This window comes from Homalodisca vitripennis, chromosome 6, assembly GCF_021130785.1.
Source record: "Homalodisca vitripennis isolate AUS2020 chromosome 6, UT_GWSS_2.1, whole genome shotgun sequence".
Classification (NCBI taxonomy): domain Eukaryota; kingdom Metazoa; phylum Arthropoda; class Insecta; order Hemiptera; family Cicadellidae; genus Homalodisca; species Homalodisca vitripennis.
The window spans coordinates 86517406-86544330 of record NC_060212.1 but is presented as its reverse complement, the minus strand read 5'-3'; the positions used below and the strand labels follow the sequence as shown (position 1 = coordinate 86544330).

General features: G+C 33.1%; 1 protein-coding gene across 2 annotated transcripts in view; it reads right to left on the bottom strand.

Annotated features, from left to right (window-relative positions):
- LOC124364520 (neutral alpha-glucosidase AB) overlaps positions 1-25023 on the bottom strand; it is a 61998-nt gene extending 36975 nt beyond the window's left edge. Inside the window, exons 1-6 of one of the 2 annotated variants that reach the window (XM_046820070.1) lie at positions 24835-25023; positions 16095-16199; positions 13185-13421; positions 10990-11163; positions 1181-1372; positions 64-165 (exon numbers count right to left, since the gene is read on the bottom strand). In XM_046820070.1, coding sequence (XP_046676026.1) covers positions 64-165; positions 1181-1372; positions 10990-11163; positions 13185-13421; positions 16095-16199; positions 24835-24851 — 827 coding nt within the window. In that variant the 5' untranslated portion in view covers positions 24852-25023. Of the gene's footprint in view, positions 1-63; positions 166-1180; positions 1373-10989; positions 11164-13184; positions 13422-16094; positions 16238-24834 lie in introns of those variants that run through there. The other variant, XM_046820069.1, reaches the window with a different exon arrangement.
- Between the last annotated feature and the right edge of the window lie 1902 nt (positions 25024-26925).

Below are 26925 nucleotides of genomic sequence, written 5' to 3'. Positions count from 1 at the left end.
CTAATATTGTACACAGCTCAACGTCTAACATAAATATAAATAAAACAGAAGAAAAAGAAATACCTGTGAGCAATGACAAAAGGTACGGCAGCGTAGAGAGCCATGTTGGTGTTTACCTCATACTCAAACACATCTAAGTTGTACAGACGATAAGGATCCCCTTTCCTAAAAATAAACAGATACATTGGTATGTTATTAAGGAAGAAAAAAAAAACTTATTCTGAACCCAATTTTTATTCTTATATTACTATTATAGTGAAAATAAGGTACAATAGGTTCAATTTTTAACTTTTTTTACATTTCCAAATTATGGATTTTATTCCAATTTACTGCAACTTGATACAGACACACTATTTTCAATTACCATAATTTTATTCCTGATAGTATTACAATTTATAGATTCAAAATAATGACATCAATTTTAAAATTTGAACTCAATTCCAATCCTGATTCTCGAGAAAAGATTTCTTGTGGAATCTCTTTAGTAAAACTAATATAATTTCTAAAATTAAAGAATTATTAATTTATTACAGTTAGTATTTATTAAAAACAATGTTATTTATCATTTTATTGAGATGTGACCTATTCAGATACATATTTCCATAACATCTTTCTTAAGATAGAGAGTAATCTTTGATTCAGATAAGTACATTTTTTTATTCTTGAGAGAAAGAGACGGTTATCTCCGCATGTAGTCCTAAAAAGACCTATACTTAGGGCTTTACTATGTGAACCATGCATATCAACATCCCTAATATCGATCTTATATTGTTCTTACTTTGATCTAGGAGAGCTGCCCACCCCTTAGCATAAGGAGAGATAAACCTTTTAGATTGTCTTAGTCCCTACTCCAGTCTTTGCTATAGGAGTACGCTACTCCACAGCTCAGGTCCTACCATAAGAGATTCTGTACTTATTTTGGCAAGGGTATCTGCTTTTTCGTTTCCCTGGATGTCCTCGTAATCCGGCACCCAACCGAGTGTAACTCTGTTCTTCTTTACCAGTTCCACTAGTACATTCTTATATTCCCAAACTGCTTTTGAGTCAAACGAGCAGGCATCAAGTACCTTTAGTGCAGCCTGGTTATCAGAAAAGATTAAGTTCTCTGCTCCTTTTGGCCTCATTTGTATGAATCTTCAGTAAAACTAAAATGGTTAAAGCCATATAATCAAAGATGTACCCGGTAGATTTAAGTGCGAGAGAGTCTGCATGTTCAGGCACACCGTAGACCTGCTCGGCCCCCAGGAAAGAGAAGTCCAGAGCCACAGCTTCCGGTCCTCGAGGTTTGGAGTCATGGTGGCTTTTATAGTTCTCCTCCCATGCCCCGGGATCCGTTATTTCCTGAGGATCCTCAGGCTCTCCTTCTTCTCGCCTGGAACAAAACTCAATAATGGCATAGCCGATAATGGAAAATTAGGACATGCTGCTAACTTTATGCATACATGATGTAGAATGGTGTTTATGATAAAGAAACATTGCTGTTTAACCCATATAAGTCCAAGAACTAGAGGAATTAACAGCTGCCAGTTTCTTTCTGGAATTCTAAATGTGTACCCCAATATTAGAACTATGGAACATATGAGTTAAGATATTTAACATTTCTGAATACAGATAGAAGGTTTTAAATCAGACACTGTTGTATCAACAAAAATTCAATTCAATTCAATTTTGGACTCTCTCTGCTGACTAATCAGGTTTCATCCAGGTGAGGACAATTTGCTACCTCTCTCTGCCATTCAATAGTAGAATCTTCTAGGAGAAAATTTACGTCTACAGATATCAGGTTGGTAAATTCAAAATCTGAAAATTGATTACCAAACCACAGAAAGGCACAGACAGATATGCAGAAGTCAAGAAAGTTATATTTTGCTTAATTAATTCTAAAATAGATTATGCTCTAATTTTATGGGGCGGAACTTATACTTTGAAAACAACTATAACTCAACCAAAACGATTTTTGCGAATAATAAACAATAGTCTAAAAACAGACCATACTGTTGAAAAATGTATATTTATAAAGTATATAAAGTGTAATATAATATAAATAATAAGCAGCAAAATGATATCTGTAACAGCAATAAGAGCCTGAGAAGTATATTAAATGCTTACGTGCCAAGGCCTAATCCCACTATGAATAAAAACTATGCCGTGATTAAAATGTATGTACAAAGAGAAAAAGATGTTCAACTAAGATATGATGCCTGATGAATATTTTAGGCAACCAATACAATGTATTATTTATATAAATATGAAACAAAAAAATAATAACTTATTACGAGCAAAAACCCACCAAAAATAGCTTACAGGTGCCCAGACAACAAGCAATTCTTCCTAAATGTGCTGCCACTAACACAACCATAATAAGATTATAATAGTCACTAACAACAAAAACACAAAATCCGACAAGACAAGTGCAACCAAGAAAATAAAAAGAAGATACCAGATTAATGCGTGTCAAACCACATAATCAAATCCCAAGGTCTTTTTTTACCGTGATCTTTAACTCAAACCAGAATCAAATCTATTAACTCACCCTGTACGTAGCCACCGGTAATAATCTTGCCGTTTAGTAAACTTAGACCGAGCCCTTAAAAATATTGGTAAAAATAAGAACTTTGTATAATATTCCTAATACTATGGAAACACACATCCCCCACCTGTCTTTTTTAAGGATACCGACATTTCTTGGCCACATTTATACTGTAGATTTAAAAATTTAACAACTAAGACTTTTTTAAAGTATATTTTGGTAAAAATATACTATATATTCAGATAACCGTATTAGCAGGTATTTCTGAGATAAAAATTATTCACCTGTTCAAATTTGTGAATTATTAATTTATTTGATAATTTTAATTTTGAATTTGTTTCAATTAAATAACAACACTTAGAATGCTTGTTTCATTAGTACAGAAGACTGAAGTAAATATAAATTTGTTTCACTTCAATTCAATTCATACATACATTATTCATTTTTTAACAATAATTACAAATATAGAATGACATCATATATAATATAAAACATATAAATATAAAACTACATCTTAACAATACATGTATTGCTTACTATATCTTCTCTAAAAAGACTTGTCAACCAAATAAAGCAAATTTATAATTATGTGGTCCTATAATTAAGAATTAAAAGTGTTCACGATATATACAAAACTGCTCTATTTGAAATAAAAATCAAGAAGACTACAACTCAAATAATGGGTGTTTACAGATCTCTGGGTGCAAACCTAGGCCATGCTATAAGCATCCTACATAACCAACTAGACGACGCACTAAGTACAGTAGTATGAAACCAATGATCATTATATAAGACACAAACGTGAACAATCTTGAAGGTGATAATGACAACTAGCTAGAGAAACTCCTAAGATCTTTTGACCTGTCAAGGCTAAAACTACCACCAATCTGAATCAAACAGACATCTAAAAGGGCAATAAACTGGATATGCAGCAACATCAATGCCCAACAAATACAAAAACTATTGCACCATCAGGCCTCTTAGACCACATAGCACAAATAGTCACACTACACCTGAGAGCAAATAAACCATCCCCACCAAATGAAAGTAAAAGAATTTCCACCAATAAAACGCTTAACACTCTCAAATCAAAAATAAAAATTCAAAACTGGGAAAGTGTCTTCAAAACATAAAGTATAAAATAATGAAGCCTATGATAATTTTCATTAAAATTTTAAACAATGCTCAATGATACCTGACCACTAAAACTATCCAGGAAAAACAACACAAAAGAAAGCCATATTGGGATGATGAATGCCCCGACTCAAGAATCTGCATGTACAAAAGAACTTGAAAAAGAACTATGCTATGGATGGCCAGAGGATAAAGCTGAAACCGCAGCAAAGAATAAAGATTATGACCAGAGAATTACAAATTTGTGGTAAAAACAATCCTCAGACCTAATCAATGACTCAATCATAAACAATGAAAGGAATGAAAAACCCAAGGCCAAGAATCAATGGAAGCTCCAAGTAGAACAGGAAACATTAGAAGGCATCCAAGAAATAGCAAACCACTCCAATAATTCTTTTGCTACTGTAGCAGAAAAACTGGAGAGACCTAAAATATCAGGACCAATATAAACAATACCACACCAGCACCTCAACTAACAAATGAAGAGCCGCACTTTCAAGAAACCACGGAAGCTGAAATACAAAAAGCTATAAACCCTTTAAAACTAAAAACATAATCTTGAATTGACAAAATATTAAGAAACTAGTAAAGATATGTAAAAATTAACTAGTCCGCCACCTTACAGAGCTCGTAAACAAGTTACTCAAACAAGGTATTTTCCCAACACAGCTAAAAAACAGCAAAGCATTTCCAAAATACAAGTAAGGTCCTACTAGACACAAACAGCTACACATTAACCTACCTAATACCCACATTTTCAAAAATGTTTGAAAAAAAAATTGTCCTTAAAGACTCATTTGTCATCTGGAACAACATAAACAGGTCTACAACTGCCCTAATCCAGCTGACAGAACACGTCATAGACCAACTAGAAGAAGGCTCCCTAGCCTATTTCTTGATTTCAGCAAGGAGTCTGATTGCCTTAACCAAAATCAGCTTCTCCAAAAGCTACAAAACACTAGACATTAAGGGGAAAACAGCACAATGGTTCTGTAGCTACTTAAACAATAGACAACAAGCTTGTTGAAATAGTAGACACACAAAATGGTACAAAACACAGAGTACATCCTGAAAGAGTCCTATTAAGAAGAGGAGGAGTGTGACAGGGCTCAGTACTTGGGCTAATTCTGTTCATTCTGCTCACAAATGACCTCCCAAACCAACTAGGAAACCTCTACAAAACTACCATGTATGCAGATGAAACAGTTACCACCGTATCAGATAAATCAATAGATGCACTCAAACTACATGCCAATACAGCCCTCACCAGAACAAAAATATACTGCAACAACGAGCTAGCACTAAATGAAAATAAATTACACAACTAAAAACAAAGATGTAAATTTAACTCTTCGAGGCATTTCAGATTCAAAGCTCTCATTATGACAGCAACACATAAGAACCCTAAATAAGAAACTCTGCTCTGAAATTTATATGATCAGAAGAATAATGCATGTAAGTGACCTGCATGCAGCAAAAACTGCTTACTATTCCTTCTTTGAAAGCCGTCTGATGTATGTTTCATTGGTACCAATTATATATTATTAGAGGAGACGAACCTCTAATACTAACTTGGAGAGAGCGCTGATACATCAAAAAAGGACAATAAGATACCTGGCAAGGATTCAAGATTCAAGGTTTTTATTGTCGTTAGGCAATCCATAGAAATGCAATTGACAAAGTCATAGCTAATTATTTACAATGATCATAGCATATAAACCTTAAAAAATACATATTAGGCACATATTTTTCATGTAAGTCAATTGAATAAATATGACAGTCAATAAATAAACTAAACTATGTACATAAATTATTTACTAAAGTTAATGTCAGGTTTAAAAGTTGAATCTACACACAGTTAAAAATATCATAAATAAATGAATAAATAATTTAAAATCTTAGGCTACTAATATCACAGTGTTCAAAAAATCATTCACTGAATAAAAAACATTTTGTTTAAACCACCTTTCTGTAATTTTTTTTAAACTTTGCAGGGGTACAGTCCATGCCTTTTCAGGTAATTTGTTAAAAAATTTAAGTTTCATTTTAATGTGACTTCTATTGGTTTTCTCTAATTTTATTTGAGGCAATTCTAAAAAATAATTTGATCTAGTTGGATATCTATGTACTTCCTGCCGTACTTTAAACAACTCAAGACTCTCTTTAACACTAATTAAACAGCAATATATATATATATATATATATATATATATATATATAAATTATAAAGGGTCATTACTTCTAGTTCTTTAAAAATTTCTACACACGACGCCCTAGGTTCAACATTTTTTATTATCCTAAGTGCTTTTTTTTGCCATACAAAAACTTTTTCGGAATTACAAGAGTTACCCCATAGGGTTATGCCATAACGCAAATGAGATTGAAAAAATGCATAGTAGGCCATAATTAGCATATTTCTTGATACACAGTTTTTTAACCTTCTCAAAAGATAGGTTACCCTTGCCAGTTTTTTACACAGTTCTTCAATGTGATAATCCCAGCTTAACCTACTATCTAGATACATTCCCAAAAGCTTTACAGGCTTAATGTCTTTATATATTGTGTGATTCAAAGAGAAAATGATTTTTTCAGTTTTGCTGTTGTTTACCATAAGTTTATTAGCCTCAAACCAATCTAATGCCCTTTTAACTGCCTGGTTTTCTAACTTAACAAGTTCATCAAGACTTTGATCAAAATTTAAGAGAGTGGTATCGTCAGCGTACAATATTGTTGTACACGGTGTATTAAAAGCTAAGTCATTGATGGCAATAACGAAGAGTAAAGGTCCTAACACTGAACCTTGCGGGACACCCACTTTTATTTCTCTAAAATTAGATTTGTCTTGCCCTTGTACAACCACTTTGCTCTCTATAACTAAGGAATGATTTGAAAAGATTTAGTTCATTATTCTTAATACCATAACAAAACAATTTTTTCACTATTAATTCATGAGAAATACAGTCAAAGGCCTTTTGATAAATCTATCAGTGTTGCAGACATCAGAAACTTACTTTCAAAATTTAAAAGAATTTTTTCCACCACTCTTTCTACAGCTTTTACAGTACTACGTCCAGAGATGAATCCAAATTGTTGATCGCAGAACAAATTATTTTGTACAAAGAAAAGATTTAGTTGCATTTTTATACACCCTTCTAAAATTTTACTAAATATTGGTATCAAGGAAATTGGGCGATAACTTGATGGATTAAGTTTATCTTCTTTTTTATAAATGGGTGTAACTTTACTTATCTTAAAAGCTTTTGGATATTTACCTTGTTCCAGAATCATATTAAAAATAAAGGTGAGAGGTCTTAAAATTATGTCTATGATGTCCTTTACCACTTTGTTAGATATCCCGTAACAGTCCTCACTCCTTGATGAGCTCAAGTTTGATACCAATTTTAAAATGTCACTATCTACAATTTGTTTCCAACTAATGATCTCTATTGCCCTATTAGAATTCAAGACGTAATTATTTGTAAGTTCTATTGCATTGTTTTCCAATACACCAGTGTTTAAACCACTACCTATGTCTAGATTACTTACTAAATTAACAAAATAGTCATTAAATGTATCACATTGAATGCCTGCTGCCTGATCATACTTATTGTTATTGCCAGAGTTAGTTTCTGCTTTTATTACATTCCAGGCTGCTTTACATTTATTTGTGGCATTTTGTATATAGTTTTCATTTGACTTTATTTTTTCTTGCTTAATTTTGGACCTGTACTCTTTTAAAGCTCCTAAATATTCCTTCTTATGGTAATTTTCATTAAGTGTACCCTTGCTACTTTTGAACCTATCATAAAGGCCAACCACAAACTCTCTAAATTTTCTTAACTCTGATGTAAACCATTTATGGTGTGGGATTTTCAAAGCGTTAGTTTTTATCTGCTTCACTTTACAAAACTCATTGAGAGAGTTTGTCACATTAGTAATAAAGTAATCACAGGCTTGATCAACCTCTGAAAAATTGCCAATATGTGACCAGTCTACAGCTTTTAAATTTTCCTTAAGATTTAAAGTGGCATTATATGAAAGGTTTCTAACATATTTTACTTCCTTATTACCATTTAATTTTGGGTTAAAACAACCAAACTTTGCCAAAATCCCTGCGTGATCCGATAAGTGAGGTTCTACAACTATACAGTCAACATGTTCTCTAGATACATTTGTGGCAATATTGTCTATACATGCTTTACCTCTAGTTGCTTCTTGATTCAGACAGTACAGGTTACGAGATCTTAAAACATTTAAAAATGAATTTGTTTCATATGATTCCTTTACAATATTTATGTTAAAATCTGCTGTTACAACAATTTTTGAATTTTTATATTTTTTGTACAGAAAAGTTAAAAGTGTGTCCAAAGAATTAAGAAAAATGTCTATATTAGAATCTGGTGGTCTGTAAGCTGTAACTATGGCAAGGTTTTCCCTAGACAGAATCATTGCTGTCGCTTCAAAGGTTCTTTCGATACAAAAACTATCCACATCAATAGTCTTGAAATCAACATCCTGCTTGACAAACATAACACTTCCTCCTCCTAGTGACATTTTCCCACAACTAATATTTCCTATCTTAAAACCATATGGAACATACATGGAGGCTTCCTCATTATAAAGCCAGTGCTCACTTAGTGTTACAATATGAAAATTCAAACTACTTAAAAATAAATCCAACAAATCTAACTTATTTCTAATGGATCGAATGTTTAAATGAAAAATATTTAAGGATTTATTGTCGTTGTAGTCCGATCTGGATGCTTGCCCAACTGCAAGGGTTGGCAGTTTTCCGACGCAGTACTTCCTGAAGAGGAAAGATCTTCTGCTACTTGCTGTCTTGACTGCTGAGTTGCTGGAACTGTCTCTGCCTCACTTGTGATTTGTTGAATTTTTTCAGCTATCAGCTTTGCTAACCACTGTTTCCCTCGGGTGTTGAGATGTTGGCCGTGACGAGTATGGAAGTGTCTCTCTGCTTTACTCACATCAACCACTGTAGCGTGTGAGTATTTCTGGTCTAACTCCTTCAAGCGCAGATTAGTCCTTGATACAGCTCGATTCACACAAGACCAGTTTACCAAGTCATATCGCGTCGGCAGATCAACCAGAATGACATTGGTGTTTTTTGTGTTGTCTAATGTGTCAGATATGTTTGACAGAGCCTCTTCAGCCTCATTTCCAGCAATGTCATTTGACCCACACATGAGTACCAAAATGTCTTTTTTGTTTAAATTTTCCCCTTCAATATTCTTTTTCTTCAAAATTTGCTTTGATCTCCCCCCGGGATTTATAAAACCCACCGCTTCATATTCAGTTAGGGAGTGTATGTTGTTCAGATGCGAGGCTAAATTTCGACCATGACTATCAGCGCAGAGGAGAATCATATTTTTGCCAGGTCTCTCATCATCAGAAGTGTTTTCTTTTAGTTCACCTTCTTTTTCATCCTCTTCTTGAGATAAAAGAACTTCAAAACGGTTTTGAGTTACTATATTAAAATTTGAATTTTGTGATTTATATAGCTCTTTTTTATATAATTTTGTACATTTCTTAGTGTTTGCAACTGATGGAGGAGCAACATTTTGGTTTTTTTTTAGAACTCCACGCTCTTTTTCCAACCCTGGTGTACCTTTTTTCTGGAGTTGAATGAACCAGTGGAAGACTAACATGTAATTTTTCTCTATCTTGTGTTGTTAAACTTGGCCAATGAGGCTCCTTAATTATAAGATTTTGTTCCTTTATTTTTCTCTCTAAATTTATTATAGTTTCTTCTTTTTTCAAAACTAAGGATTCTAACTGTACACTATGGTTTTTTAGTTTTTGTATTTCTTCCTGTGCTTGCCTCAAATCCTCATTCAAGGTGTTTATGATTTCCATTTGATTCTCGAGTTCCTGAGTAACATCTATTTCTATTAAACTTTTTTCCAAGTCAAGCTCTTCAGCTATATCAGAAGATAAGCATGACTCACAGTACCATTTTTCTTTGGTTTTGTAGATTTTGTTGTAGTCATCATTACTTAAGGAAGTACATTTAAAATTAAACCATTTAGAGCATGCTCCCCTACATAATACGGACTTAGCTTTCTTTATGTCCCTTGTACACTTCCCACAAAAAAATTGTTTTTTATTTGTCATATTTTAAACACAGTTAAAAAAATAAATAAATAAATAATAATAAATAAATAAATAGCAAATTCAATAACTGTATGAAATTATTAAAGCTAGTGGTAGAATAAATAGTTCCCTTCCAAGGATGTGAGTTTGTTTGTAAACAAAGTTGGGTGTAGTTGACAGTTGGCAGTGGTACCTGTTCAGGCCCAGTCTCAGCTCAGCTCAGTTTAAAGTCAAGAGCTCGGTTATCTACAGTCCAGAGGTCAGGATGTCTTATCTCTGATAATTCTTTATCTGTATTCAATTAACATTCTTGTATTTCCATGAAGAAACTTTGATTAAATTGTCCTTATCTTATTTAATTCACAGATTTTATTAAAACTACTCACATACACTTGAAGCTGGTTGTAAACACTACACTTTGATGTAAAACACTTCCTCGGCAGTTCTAAAAAACCACTAAGTTTATACAAAATATTGAAGAGCACACTTGTACCTGTTTGCTCTGTCAGTCAATGGACTGTACCAGAGTGCAAGAAAGCTGCCGAGAAGCTTTTAGACTTGAAAATTCTCACTGTGTTGCCACTCTACATACGTGAGGCAATCCTCTATGTAGTCTCCAAGCCTCAAGGAAAGAAGATTTACATAAACATCACACATGAAACGCATCTAATTTGCTCTTACACTTTTTTTCTTTCTACCTATTATAAAAATACTATTTACTACTTTTGTGCTATTTTTCTTTAGCCGTCAGCATTAGGGTATAATTTACTATTGCAGTTTAATGTAACACAAAAACAAGATAGACCCCAGAATTGAACCTTGGGGTTTTCAAAGTTACCGGTTTTCAGAGATAATCGTGTGTTAATTAAAAATTTGTTCCGAGTCACATATGATACAAAGAAATACCAAATTTGTGTTTATATTTTTGCTACAAATTTGTATTGGGTTATGGAACAAATTGTCTCCTTTCTGTGATATGTGGACTCAATTTAAGGGGTAAACAAGGAATTCGTAAGTTATGAAGAGTTGCAATTAGTTTACTATGTACAATAAAAGTTAAAGAGTAATTACTCTGGAAATGGAAGCGAGACAGCCAATGTACTGCATACTGGTACTGCACATTCTTCAAGTTCATACTAAATATTAAATTACTGTTTACAAAAGATATTATATTGAAACTTAGTCAGATCTCAACTGAGAGAGCGAAGACTTACGGAGGAGATTTGGTGCGGTGATGCTCGAACCTAAAGAGTCCCCGAGCATTAACACTCAGAACCAGCTGATCACCAGAGTACATGTCCAAGCGGAATGGAGCTCCGACCAGCACTGCTTTATTGACCCCACTCTTGACAGTTACAGAGTTTTCAGTCTTCTCTGCGAGTTCTAACCTGATACAAAAAAAATAAACATTTTAGTTTTTAATGTATTCAGACTTAAGTAAGGAACTTGATTATAAGCAGGATATCAGCCAAATTACAAATTAACATCTGAAATCAGAGGATAATAATCAAAATGTTATTACATGGCCAGTCTTAGTTTATAATAACAATACAGTGGAATCTCCACACTGAACAAAGTTTCATGAGAAATATAGTAATCAAAATCAACAATTTGTGGGAACAAATATTTTTAAATAAAACATCCATAGAAATCTTTGACAAACATTTAAATTATCTATATGGTTTTGAAATTATATCACTGCCATTATTAAGGGATTATCCAGGAGCCCTCAAAAGTTTTTAAATATTATGTTATTAGCTGTGTTTGTCTTTTTTTATGGTTGTATTGCTTTCTATTGAAATTCTTAAACTTATCTCCAGTTTACAGCTCGTATCATGGCAAACATGAAAATGAATTCTGAATAATTGGCTTCATTTATTTAAAACTCAGGGTAAAGAACATTACTTTTATAAGAAGATGAAAATTATAGAGCTCTCCTGAACACCTAACTTGGTGGTCTTAACCCACTGTCCAAGACGTAAGGAACCATTTCGTTGTTACATGGTCCATTTCTAGACATACATAATTATTTCAGTTATGAAACAAGTTCCTTTGTCTAACATGTACACAATATAGCTGACGTTAATCAATTTGTATACAGAGCATTCACTTTAGTCTCTTTCCAAAATTGCTCATTCCAGTAAAATTCATTATATCTCACTTAACTTTTGATTACATTCATATTAAGTGATAAAACAAAAGCTCATGTTGGAGTAAACTTAATTCTCTAAAACTCCCCTTTTGGAAAATGTTCTGTGGAATGATGAATTGAGGCACTGAAGGCAGAAATTTAGCAAAATATGTGTTGCCGTAAGTGGTTTTTCGAAAATTATCAATTTACGAAAGCTTATATGCCATTGTCGGTAACAGATCTGAGATACAGATGAAAACATATCCCAAACAATGTCTCACAGTCAGTTTTTCCGCTTATTGAAAAAATTCCTTCTAGACCCTTCATTTGGTCATTTGTTGATTGGATGATATACCTAATGCAGATTTTACTTTCAGGATATAAGTGAAGCACCCTGTGGATGCTGATCTCTTGCTTTTAAAATCATAAGAATCATTTTGGAACCTACCTTCTTATGAAACTGCCACAATATCCGTAAGAAAAGATTGATAGCTCCAAGAACTTTTTGAAAAATTCTTATTTAACTTTGGCTTTATCATTTAAGACATGTTTGACCAAGTCAGTCATCATGATAGTTATTGGTTCACCCACTCTAAAAATATGGTAATATGGTATCAGGTGTATTGGTGCACACAGCTACCAACCAATTTGTTTGTAAATGTCTTTAACATCATAATAATTGTACACTCAACAATGTTGGTAGAGTTTTTAATGATATTGGCCTTTTCAAGAACTCTTGATGGCTAAACAAAATAACACCTTTCTTCCTGACATTAAACCCAATTGAATACTGATCTAGACAGTTCGGCTAGAATAAATCTGCTGCTACTTCCACAATTTCAAACACTGTATAACAACCTTCATAACTGCTATAACAGTCTGGCTTTCAGACAACATACGTTTCTGAACACTAAAATTATGCACACTTAAAAAAAAAATGTAATTTGACAAAATCCAAATTCTCCATTAACACACAGATTACATATATAGGAAATAACTATTACGTGGTAGAAAGTTTTAACAATCTCAATGTTTAAAAGGCTTCTCTATTACTTCTGAACTGGTGTTTCACTCCTTATTAACCAAGAGCTTGAGGACTCTTTTAATATTACTTACAATACTTAACTCAGTATTACTGTATTACTGAGTACCTTTGAGATGTATTATTAACATATGGATTCTGTATCTCTCAAAGACAAATCAACTCACCCATTAAAAAAGCAGCTATAACAGCTTAACGTGAATCATATGCTAACAGATAGCCTAATGACGACGTACTTGTCATTAGGAGGCTCCTGATGAAGGACATGCTGCACCCTGTAGCGTGCCCTAGTAGGCTGAGCCTCGTCCACCTCCAGTCGCCAGCGGCCGTCAGTCAGTGAGGTCAGTACCAGGCGGAAGTGCACACCATTGTCTGCATTCACCAGATCTCCTACCACCTGACTCTCACTTACTTGTATCGTATCTAGCTGCAGCTCATAGCTTGATCTACCAGCTTCCATTTTACGGCATCGTCTGTAATGTCACATGTTTGTATTAAATATGTATTTATTCGACTATTAAATGACGTTAAATAAGGGCTAAGAAAACTGCACATGTTTTAAGATCTGAAAATAACTCATTTTTAGCTTGCTTGCTCAATTTTGGTACAAAGAACATTTTCAAGTTTTTTTCATACCAATAACTTACACGTTACTGACTCTGTCAAACAAAGCACTGTCTAGTAGTGTATAACCAAAACATATGCATCTTTAGGCAGAAAAAATAAGGTATAAGCATAGATTACAATAAGACCAAATAGATGGGCTATGCCTATCTTACCAACATTGGGGCAGGTGAAGCCAGGTCCGCCATGTTGTCGTGGGATAGAAACTCAAAACTACGCTCCGATTAGTGTAAAAATTCAGTTCTCCCGTTTCAATCAACTCGTGATTTACCCTACTTAGAATAAAGAAAATACTTTGAAACTTTGTATGAGTGAAGTCAATAAGCTATGGATGCCTGTGGTATCATTCAAATGTTCAAAAAAATTAGTTTTGCAATTTAAATAATTAAATAAAGTCGAGAATTATGTTTACATTTTAAAACTTGACATAAAAAAGTTAGTCGGCTGCTACTTTTGCCGTTTTTTGGTCAGGCAAGTTTAAAAACGGTGGAAAATGTTGTTGAATAGTTGAAGTTTTCAGAACATATTTTCTTTTTTAATTAGCTCTTATGGTTTGGCCAGAAAGTTATTGTTTGTGAGCCGTTAGTTTACGAGTGCCGCGACCGCTTGGAGCTCAACGCTCCGTGCCGGGCCATCTGTTTCCTCGTATCGTACATTATAGCATATTATAAAAAGTGAGTAGAATACCCTTTATTTGTACTTGTTTACAGTAATTACTTCAAATAAAATCACATAAGTTATGTAATTAAGGAAGGAATTCAATCTGAGTCAATACTCTAAACTAAGAATAACTAAGGGTTTATTTGCTATTTATTTTTTGCATATATACTATAATATGAGCAAAGTTTGTATATGCGGGTAAATTATTAGATGAGGGAAACATGACTTTAAACCTTATAATCCTTCAGCTTAAAATATCCCAAAATACAATATCTAAAGTTTATGTTTACATATTGTAACAAAGTGTATAAAGGTTTAATAAAATATTTTGTTAAGTCTGTAAACATTTATTATACAATTAGTAAGGCAATAAGTAAGATTTATAGATGAATTATAATAAAGTATGGAAAATTACTTAAATGTACAATAAAAATATAGTTTCAACTCAGTTAATTAATTGTAACTAATCTGTAATACTCAGTTGAGAAGAGGAGGAAGTTTTAAGTCATATATTATAAATGTTAGTTTATTGACCTTCGTTTATTGACGCTTTATCAAACAGTCCGAATTCTGAGAAATTGATCCTGAAGGAACAATCTTCTGGTTGAAAGTTTAATTTTTTCCTTTTTATTGAAGCATCCAAAAGCAACACATGACATAGGCATTGTGTGTTTGTGAAGACAACATCATCCACAACATAAACAAGTTAAACAAGACTAAACAACAAGATGTTTAGCAACACGCCGGAAGCACACGCGTCAGTAAGCAGAGTGTATAGCAGGTCACTACAGTAAGCTCGACAAGGGCGAAGTGAAGAGCGGGGGTGCAAGTCGACGCTCCTCAGTAGGGTGACTCACGCCCGCGCCGCCATATTGTTGAGTATTAGCCGCTCCGCAGTGGCTTCACCTGCGAGCACCCGATGTCCTATCTATTGGTCTTATTGTAATCTATGGGTATAAGCTACTCTCCTTTCTACAAAAACTCTGCCTACAAACTCTTAAGTTTGTGCACTTTTTCTTTTAAATGGTGCAAGTAAAATCTAAGTTTTTGGAAGTCAGAACTTGTCAAAACTACCTGAAATCCTTAAAATCCATCTTGCCTGCTTATAACTAAACTCTTTACATTTAAAAAAATATATATTTCAGTATCAACTGAAATTATCTTAATAGTAAAAATCATCTCTTGACTGTATATTTTACAATTTACATTGTATCACAATTTTATCAATGTTTAGATGTTGTTACCCTTAGATAAACATTCACTCATAGTCAAACTTACATTAGCACTGACCTCAGAGTCAGTCTTTCCATACATTACTTTCTTGGTTAAACCATTGGGTTAACCGAGGCACAGTGTTTTTGGGAGCAAGTGCGTGAAACATTGCAGAACCGTCCACTGTCATTTGCATGGCTCTACTGACCATTGTTTGTTCAAGCAAACAGTACAGGGTTATAATTCACATATTGGTTGCAGCTGGGTTATAAGTCATTAATTTATTGCATAAATAAACCATTATTATTTTAAAATACTGATAATTTCTTTAAATAAAGATATTTTATTCCAATCTCCGTATTATTTAAAATTGTCCATATCCAAGTTTGTCACCGGTCCTGTTAAGCTTAGATGATCAGAATTCTACTGTATCACACTTTACTGAAAGAATATTTGCTTATTTTAACATAGTAAAAATTAGATGTTCAGGCTCTTTTTATACATTGTATTTTTACTTAAATTTAAGGGACTTCAGAGATCGCTAATTAATTATTTGAGGTACAGTCTCATTGACACATTATATCTAACAATAGACAAAAACTAACTGAAATTCATAGATTAATTATTATTTTAAATAACTCTGATCAAACCTGCAAAAGCTGCTCTGTTCACAATTCTTGAAGTTGTTTCGGTCGACTGTGAGTACTGGACTGCACATGAGCCACACCATCGCTACTACTGACCATGATGGTTGCCTGAAAGAAGACATAACTGCCATGTACAAAGGCTAAATGCATAAAATATTGAACATTCTTAATTACTTAAACACATCATTATGTATTTAAAAACTTTAATTTTGATGACTTTGTTCAAAATGTACTGTTTTAACTCTCAAGGAATATGAATCACAAACCAACACTTCAGCTCTTGTACTGTCACTAAGAATTTCACTCGTTTGAACAGCTGCACTGTGTCACTGCTGCAAGCAATGGATGGCAGCGGTTTGTTGTTATTCTTGGATGGTTAAGAGTTGGTTTAGCCCAAAATGTCTGATCCTTGACGTTCTGATGATATTCCACAAACACTTCTAAAAACTTACAGAAAAGAAAAACTTGGAAGTGACTCAGGGTAAAGAAGTAGGGCCTATATCCAATGTGAAGGTATACATGGGTTTAGTTTTTTGTAACAACACTTTTTAAATGTAGTGTTATTGATGTATTTATAGTATAATGCACTCAAGTTTATTGTTGCTAATACGGTTTGAGCATTTTGGTACTTAAGTTTTCATCCTAATAGTATAGAAGTTACATTCAGTGAAAGTTAAATTTTTATAAAGAGAAGATTCTCAAGGATTTACTCCTCCCAAAAAAATACGGACTTGGTATGTACCCTAATTTTGTATAAAAACATTCTCTATTTTATGCTGAACAAAAATGTACATTATATTATTACATCTCTATGCCATAATGTATTTATTTTAATTATTTTTAATCCCTGCTATATAAGACATAAAAATAATTCAAAATACAGAGAGATTTTCACTCTTCATTTGGAGGGTTAAATGCTATATTTTCTAGATTTTTCATTTTGCATGTATAGCCTACAATATGTATGTATGTGTGTGTAAATGATTATAAAATGATGATTACCATGTGTTAAATAAAACAAACTTGGCAACTATTGAGCAGCATGGAACAAGATTATGGCCAAATAGCCAGTAAAAATAAGATATTATATGTAATTTAGAATGAAATCTTAATAAGTGGAGCATCCTTCAGCTGTCTTTAATGTATCTCATACAGCCTTCATATACAACAGAAAGAGTTACAAATGCTAGATACATTTATAATAAGTCTCTTAAAAATTACTACAATTTAAGTGCAAAAAATATTAAAACAGATCGATACAGGCCAGTAACACGTTAGCAAAATCTATTATTTTAGTTTTTTTTCATTTTCTAGAAGTTTAATATTTTAATTCCTGAATTTACATGTCTGCATAAACCCTGATTCAGCCTATAGCTATTTTACTATAAAATAATCAATACTGAAACTTTAATAACTCAAAATGAAAGAAAGATAAACAACACACGAAAGGCTTTCAAAATGTATATTATGCTGTAAAACCACCAATCTTATCAGTTTTTCTAATAAAAGTTTCAATATATTGTTCACAGCATCAATGTGTCATGAAAACAACGGAAGATTGTGTCATGTGATGAATACAATGTAAGGTATGGAACAAACTCACATTGGTATGTGTATTTAGAAGTACTATTAGTATTATTGCATAAAGATGGAAAAAATGGGAGCAATATCAATTAGCGAATGGCATTCATCTATTATACCATAGTTCAAGAACATGAAACTTCAATATTACAAACACAAAACTTATATATCCTGATAGGCTAGTTAAAATGATGATATGACAGGACAGTTGAGAAAAAAGAGCAGTTACCCAGCACCACTTAGAACACCGTAATTAACAGAAATTTTTAGTCATAGTCATAGTCATAGTCATATTTCTTTATTAACATATTCTTCAAGAACAGTAATAGAGTCACAATGTTAACAAATTACATAATTGATATTAATAAATAATCAATACAAGATGTCAGAGCCTCCAATCTTCCTTGTTTACTTCTGTGAATTCTTCGATGGTGTATATTGGGTGGTCCACCAGGAAGTTGTGAAGACATCTTTTCAAGGCAGCTCCCTTGAGGTTTTTCACAGCTTGTGGCAGGAGGTTCCTCAGCTTCCTACCAATGTAGGATGGTTTTTCCTCGAAAAGTGATGTCCGATGTAGAGGTAGTGTGTAATTTCCTGCATGGCGTGTGTTATGTGTATGAAGGGTTTTTCCTGTTTGTACATGCAGTTGGTCAACGTGCAAAATTACTTCTTGTATGTAGAGTGCAGTAATTGTCATAATTCCCAAGGTTTTAAATGCTTGTCGGCAGCTTTGTTGGTGTTCGAGTTCCTCTAGGGTTCGGATAGCTTTTTTCTGCAGGAGTAGTACTCTGTTCAGGTTTCCTGCAGAGGATCCACCCCAAACAGCAAGTCCATACCTCACATGAGTTTCCACCAAAGCATAGTAAGCTGTTTTTGCTGCCTCCAAGTTGCCGATACATTTTATTCGGCGTACTACATATATACATATTTTTTTGCAAACCTGGTTTACATGCTCAGTCCACGTAAGTTTGTGGTCAATAGTTACGCCAAGGAATTTGATATGGTCTTTTCTTGATACATCAAGTGGGTTAGGGATATGGTCCTTCCTCTTGCTGAAGTTGATGTGAACTGTCTTCGATGGATTCATGGCTAGATCATTCCTTCTGCAGTAATTGAGGGCTTTACTGAGAGAGCTTGTGGCACTTTCGTACACTCCTTCAGCAGAGTCATTCTTAATCAACAATGTTGTATCGTCTGCATACATCACACAAGTGGTATTGTGATCACGTATATAAGCTGGGAAGTTATTCACAAATAAGACAAAGAGAACTAGGCCCAAAACAGATCCTTGCGGTACTCCGCGGGTAACAGGTAGTGGATTGGATTGATGTGAAGTAGTTACACCATAAATGGTAGTTTGCAGCTTGACTATTTGAGATCGGCCTGTGAGGTAACTTACAAACCATTTGTTAGCTGTGTCTCTGATTCCTAATGATGTTAATTTCTTTGAGATGATGTCGTGGCCCAGGCAATCAAACGCCTTGCTGTAGTCAAGAAAGAGTGCAGATACGTATTGTTCTTTGTCTATTTGGTCAATAACATGTTCAACAAGGCTGATGATGGCAGAGCTGGTTGATTTTCCTTTCAAAAATCCATGTTGCTTTTCGGTGTAGGACATTAGCCTACACAAAACGAGGGTGGATTATGATGTGTGTTCAGGTAAAATTATATGGAGTAACCATTTAATACACTCTTCTTAACTAATTGGATTATGTTTAACGACAATGTATACTGAAAAATGTCATCAGAGATTTATTTTACCTACTCAAAAATTCAACCTATTTGTCGATAATGAAATGCTCTAAACATTATCAAGTTCTTAGAATGGCAATTATACGTAGGCAACTAATTAATTCATACTGCTGAATATAATATTTCACTAATTAAATGTCCATCTTACAGAAGACAGCAATTCAAATTGTTATTTAGCCTGTACTATTCTAAGTACTTAGAATAAATCTGGGAATGTATTTTTGTATTGGAAGAAAATTTTGTCTAACTTATACAAAGTCAATTCCCAAGTTGGATAAAAACGGATTAGTCCAAATAGGCTACTCAATCTGCAAATTAGACGGCCTCCTTTGAATTTTCTGAGTAATACTTGAGAAAAATTTGTTCTGGTTTATCTATTTGCCCATTAAATAGGTATTTACATAATCTATTATTGGTCGATTGTTGATGAAGCCTATAATAAGAAGGCTGGCAAAATTTATATTCTCTCTGTCAGCCGAATACCTCAAGAACGAACTGAGCTTTAGACTTGGTTTTCCATGAACCTTTATTTACATACATAGGTGAGATTAAGTTTGATGGTAGTGCACGCACTGACTGAAAAAATAGCTAATTACCAAAGCCTATCACTCAAGGGGATGTGTCAAGAACAAATTCAGCTTTAGCCTTGAAATTTTGCACAACAATTTTTTCTGTTCTGGCTACTTGCCTGGTCGCAGGATGTCTAAAGGACAAATTGAGCTATTGACTTGATATTTTGTATGAAACAAAATCTACATCATGTTACATCAAGTTCGATCTGTTCCATATCGCTTCATGGGATATAATAGGCCTACTTATTATGTCCTTAAGAAGCCTATTATACAACATTACCTGTCTTAATACCTTGTATTTAGGCCTATTTAGCCACTCAGGGTTAAAGTGCCAATTGTAAGTACTATCTTTGTCTCCCAAATCTTATTTTCCTAAAATGTAATATAAAAAATTAGGCAGAAGGATGCATGCAATGTAAGCTTACTTCCTTAAACGTCTAATCAGATTTTGATATCACCTAACCCTATATTTTGTACTTAAGATATCTTTACTGTTATGTCTTTGGAACAATTAATGTGTTTAATTTTGTCTAGCTGCCAAATCACTACAGGTTGGGCTAGGTTAAGGGGAGTCAGGAGCTCCATTTAAGCCCATGTTAAATTATCAAACTTTAAGGAACATTTACCAAAAAACTATAAATGATAGCACTTAGAACTTTTTTTTTTCTTGATAAAGCACAACAATATACATATTTTAACACAAGATTTTTGTAAAAAAATATTTTTTGGATTTTTGGCAATTTAAAAAAAAAATACTCTAAAATTTACCAGTAATATTTATAAACTAGTCGCAATAACAAATTTTCTGATTGAAATTTTTTAAATCCATGTGTTAAAATGTGTAGAATAATGCCCTCTCCAAGATTGATCTTGGTTGATATTGATCTTCATTTATAGTTTTGGAGTTAATGTTCCTTATTTACAAAAAAAATATCATTTTTGGAAAAAGCCATTTATTTGGAACATCCATTAGCTTAGCAACTAAACTTGCTTTATAAATGCATTCCTGCACCATATGAGGGATTGTCTGCTTCCTCTGCTTCATAGTCGTCTTCTAGCCTCTTTTTTGCCAGTGTAGTCTGTCTTCGACACTTTTTTTCTATTTCATCGACGGCTTTATTCGCTTTTTTGATGCGTAGCATGTCCATGTCTTGAAGCACATACACACAGTTTACCCCATGTACAATCCCTAATTTAGCAAACACTTCGCATCTGACTATATTGCCTTTGTAGAAGACAGCAATAGGATCATATATCCCTAATTCTAGAGTTGATAGCATGACAAAAGTTCGCTTGGGAATACGAGCCCAAATCATGTTATTGAGCGATTCACTTTGGTTCTGTTCAAGCAGGTTTTGAAGAATTTGTAAATTTACAATGTCATTAGTGCCACAGTTACCTTAGTACTTATTGTAATCTGCAAGACAAGAACTAATTTTCTTACTAGACAAACTCTCCTTTTGAAGCTCTGGAGGAATTGGGCTTGGTGCACTAGTCCTAGGTTCTGGGCTTTGTGTACTAGTATTGTAATCTGCAAGACAAGAACTAATTTTCTTACTAGACAAACTCTCCATTTGAGGCTCTGGAGGAATTGGGCTTGGTGCACTAGTCCTAGGTTCTGGGCTTTGTGTACTAGGCCTAGATTCTAGGCTTCTCACACAGTCACTATCTACAAACACCACTTTAGGCTTCCCTACTTGCTTACGTTTTTTAAAGACTTTGTTACAAAATCTAGGCATTGCAATACCTTTGAAATAAAACTTCTAACTCACAGAAAACACCACGAACTTCAAAAAATAAACTGTGACATTTGAAATGTTATTCTTGGTTATAAACAGAAGAAAACAATAACAAACAAGGTAATGAAAGAAAAAACAGGTGAGAAACAACTGTACCAATAGCAAAAAACATAACAGTAATAAAGCTCTATTTTGCATAAAAAGTTATAGTACAATATAAAATACAGTCTCCTCAATGCTGAAACTCTCACCAAAAATTTGAAGTACAGCCTTTAGAAAAAAAATTTTATTCAAGAACTACTTGACCGATTTTCATGAAATTGGTCTTGAATTAACCGCTATGAAAAGCAGAATAATATTTAATAAAAATACAAAAAATGTAATTTTTGACCCATTTGACCTCCCGACCCCCCTTAAATTATAGTTGATTACAAAATACGACTGAGACTGTTGAGGCAAGGGAGGTCGCTGGTTGAAAGCAGACAACCAGCTATAGAAAAAAAAACTTACAGTACTGCTGTCACTACATTTGCCCGACACTCGTCAGCCTGCCTTTACTCAAAGCCGACCTGTACATTTCACTCTACTGTATATTCTCATGTTATATGCCCATGTATTGACCTTGATTAACAATACTAGCTGTGACTATTTACTAATAATATAAAAATTTTGGTGCATTTATAATAACATTGTATAGGTAACTAATTATACAAATAACATACAGCAATGGTGGGAAGGGTTGATTTAATAAGAATGTGATTCAGTAAGTTCAGCTCCAGTTCACCTTCCACTTAGTGCAGTGTCTGAAGTCTAACGCTGGACTACCTGTGTAGCCTTGTGTACCTTATGAGATAATGAGAACACCACTCCATCTTGATTACATTTGTTTGTAATCAAGGTGTCTCTGATATCAAAACAATGTAGAAAGTTCATTTGAGCTTCTTATGAACTTGAGCTGAACTTAATATTCTTATAACTAATTATTTCATTTTAAAATATTAATGATGGAAACAGAACTGCAAAATTGGCGTGGACGTCCTCATATTCATTTAATATATTAAACGTTCCCATATTAAGCATCTATATTATAAGGACATAATGACGTAGTGTACCTCTGCACACTCCAACCAGGAAAGTTGTTTGTGCTGCTAAAACACGTTTTCAGCATGAAACAATAAACAGTGGACCACTCTTAACCATTGCCAAAATTGCACAACATAATTTACTGCTGCAGCTCTATTCAATAATAAGAATACAGTTGTACAACTTTTTGCAGAGAGGAAAAAAAATTGACAAAGGAGGATGTGGAGAAATATATAGGCTACTCCAAATTTAAAACAACTTCCGTGTCACAAAGGATAATTTCCAAAAAGTTACCATTCATCATGTGTATGCGTACTAAAAGTGAAAGGAGTACCCTACTTAAATTGAAAAAACTAACAAAATCATTGAAGGATACAGATTTATCTAACAGTTGTAAATCTTCTCTTTGCTTGTTTTAAAACAACTTGGGTTTAAGTACAATTTAGTTGGCAAATATATAGTACTTTTTGAAAGGCCAGATGTTGTTTCATAGTGGTGCAGATATTTTTGTGAAATGAAGAACATTCATTTAGATGAAGTAGTCTGGCTTGATGATACAAGGTGACCACATACCACTTTTAAAAGGCCATCTGACAGATGACTCAGTTCTATCTCCAATACCAGTATCTCTCGGAACAAGAGACTCAGGAAGAAATCTCCTCCCTATTATATTTAAAAAAAAAATGTAATTATATTTTCAAAATGAAAAAGTGCACTTGACCATTAAAATTGAAATTATGAGAAGTAATGTAGAATTAACTGAGGGTACGGTCCAATAAGCGGACCCGGTTTTTTATATCGAAGAATATAATCATCGATACCTAATATTCGCATATCGAATCATAGACTATCAATCGATATAAAAGTAATAACAATCATATGTTTAAATTAAAATGTGAATTTAATGATAACAAATAATAAATGAACATAACCAAAATCAGGGAAACTCATAACTTTAACTAAATGAAACAGAACGAAAACGTTTTTACTAAAGTTGTGTCCACCATTACCTTCTTTTTTTGCATCTGAAGACGACCATGTTAGCTCCTCTGACAGTTACATTTGTTACCTTTCCACAAATATCACATAATGGATTCTTAGGTACTAACCCAACATCCTGAAGCCATAAAAAACATATTTTATCGTCTTTTAAAGCAATTTCGTGAAGCTTCCTAAGATTGACGGCCATTTTAATACACAATGTTACGTGAAATTTAAAATATTACCTTAATTGTATTATTTGAAAGTGTTTACAGCTGTTCATATAGATTATTTAAGTTGTTAAAAATAATTCATCAGTATCGATTGATTATATCGATGGTTATGATTAAGTAATATCGTTTGCCAATTTCGATATAAAAAAACCGGGTCCGCTTATTGGACCCTACCCTTAACTGATCATATTTTTGTGCAAATTAGTAAACATTCCTAAAAAATATTAACTGTATTACATAAATCGTACAATAATGATGGAATCAGGCTTCAAGAATGAAGATCCTGTCAGTGAAACGTGGGTGGTGGCAAGCTGCGCTGCTATAATCAAAACCAAGCAACTCAAGATCGACAAGTAGCAACTTAGATCCCTCTCCTTCTCCAATGCAGTCCTATTTTATAATCAAATTGTATTTAGTTTGTTTCTTGACTAAGTAGACAAGGATATTGTGATATGCGTGAAAGTGCCATATTATACACTAATAATTAAATTTTAAACAATATTATAGATCATAGGCAATCAATACAATATTATTTTAGCCAATTGATAAATGTATCTTAATAAGGCCTAATTCTAGGTGTTACTAAAATAATTATTAGACTAACCAAAGGCTAATAGTCTAATTACAGTAAGTGGAAAACATTCTGAAATTACATATTAAGCCTTATGTTTTATTCTACACCTTAAGTTTTCGTCACGACTGTTTATAATCTAAAGTAAATATTTATGACTTTAAAAAATGAAAATGAAAACTATATAAATCTAGAATAGACACACAGTTAATTTTAAATAAAATTGTCTACCTGGGGACAACAATCATGATCGAGATTGAAGTTTAAAATGCGCTTTTAATTCCCTTTACTTTTGAATCAGAATAAAGTTAGAATTATAATAAAGACCACAAGTCAAACCCGGCGTAACGCTCACATCAACATGAAAATATACGGCAATCATCAACTGAACTGAAACTGAACCCCCTCTACCTCTTTTTCATGGTCTTGATCTCCTTTGTACAAGATAGATAATGTGTTGTCTGCTGCTCTTATTACTTTTACTTCTTTTCTCTTTAAAGCATACTAGGTGGTCAAGTAGAGTTCTTTATTTGAGCTCGTCAGTGTCTGTTTGGTGATATGTATAGTTGTAATTGGACGTCGACTTTATCAAAGAACAACAAATTAAAAAAGAGTAATAATTATGAAGAGTATACCATGATTGAGTATGCTTATATTACGTATTTTGTTGAATACTAAGCATATTACCATTTAAAGGTATCCGAATTCAAAGGTTCATTAAACCTTTATAGATGAACAAAAATATACAACAATAATCGAAATAAGTAAGAATGCGTTATTTAATGTATTATTTATCTATTTGTTTTGCCGCAATTATTTCTAGTTTTTTAAACTTAAGAATCAAGAATAAAGAATGTTAATGATCAAAACATAAGGATGCATAGCAACGCCATAGTAATAATTAATGGCTATCACATACAATACATCCAATAAAACTTTAATATCATATAAACATTTTCTTATAAGCAGGTCCTCCAGTTTTACCTCAAAACTTTTAAGCATCTCCTCTCTCATTATTATTGGTAGAACATTGTAAAATTTAATTCCTTGCTAAACAGAGGCTGATTTAGTAAGGCTTTATTTACACCGTGTAAAGTCTCATTACATTATTTACATATATAATTTTACACTATAGCAACTTGTGTCTTCTTATAACGTTTCTAATTTCATTCTAAGGTTACTGGAATGACAAATGACAAAAAGTTTTATTCTAAAAGTCTGAATGGACAGGTTACTCCTATTTTTTCACTAATTTATATAGAGGTTGACAAAGAGAAGGTTATGGTTCCATGTTCTGGATTCTGGATCTAAGATTTTGTTCTGGAACTATTTCAGAAATGTTATTTATGTAAATAAAAATGTATTGGGTAAGGATTGATTCCTAAGACAGACAAATCGGTCTCAGTTTTGATTGGATATTTTAAATTTTGGTTAGTGTTTGACCTGTATCACTTGGCGTATGTAGCTTAAATAGGACGTACTCCACTCCATAGCAACATTACCAACTTCAAGTGCCAACAGCTTTTTTTTTATAAGTGACTTTGCATCAATATAATCAAATTCTTTACTGCACAACATTTTCCTCAGCAGACTTTGATTCAAAGCAATCAGTGACAAAATTAAAAAAGCTAATTTAGTGAACTTGAATTTCTGAAACCATACTGACCCTCACAGTAGGCTATTTCCTTCCAGATTTGCAGTCAACTAATCACAAGCCACTTTTTTAATGAATTTTAAGAAAAAACCGGAAAGCAAAGATGGTACGATAGGTATACAACTTCCACTTAGCCCTCTTTTTTATTTAAACAGCGGTGTAATCTTAGTAATCCCACACCCTTCCTGATAAATTCCATTGCGAAGAGTTGCGTTAATCAGATGAACCAGTCAAAATAAAAGTCAAATCCTTTATTGTTTAGAGGCAAATACGTTTCATAAATCGTAATCAAAATTGGGTCTAAGGTAGTCTTGAAATGTTATTGTTGAACTACTAGTATTATATTTCATACTAAAACTAGCTAAAAATGTATATTTATATTAAAATTATATAAAAGTGTAATTTTATTAAAAAGTTCTCATTTTTATCCATATAGACACTGTGCTCAACAGCAATTGCAGAAAATGCTTAAATAAGAAGTGTTGTTACTATCAGGCTGATTATTATTTCAAGACTATTAAGTCCTATATTGGAATCTAAAAACTTTCAAATGCAAAAATTTGTCATATCCTACAACTAATGTAAAATAGTCTAAATTTAAAATAAATGTATTGACCGTATGGTTGGGCTGTTGTATGACAGCGTTCATTCAGAACAATTTATTACAT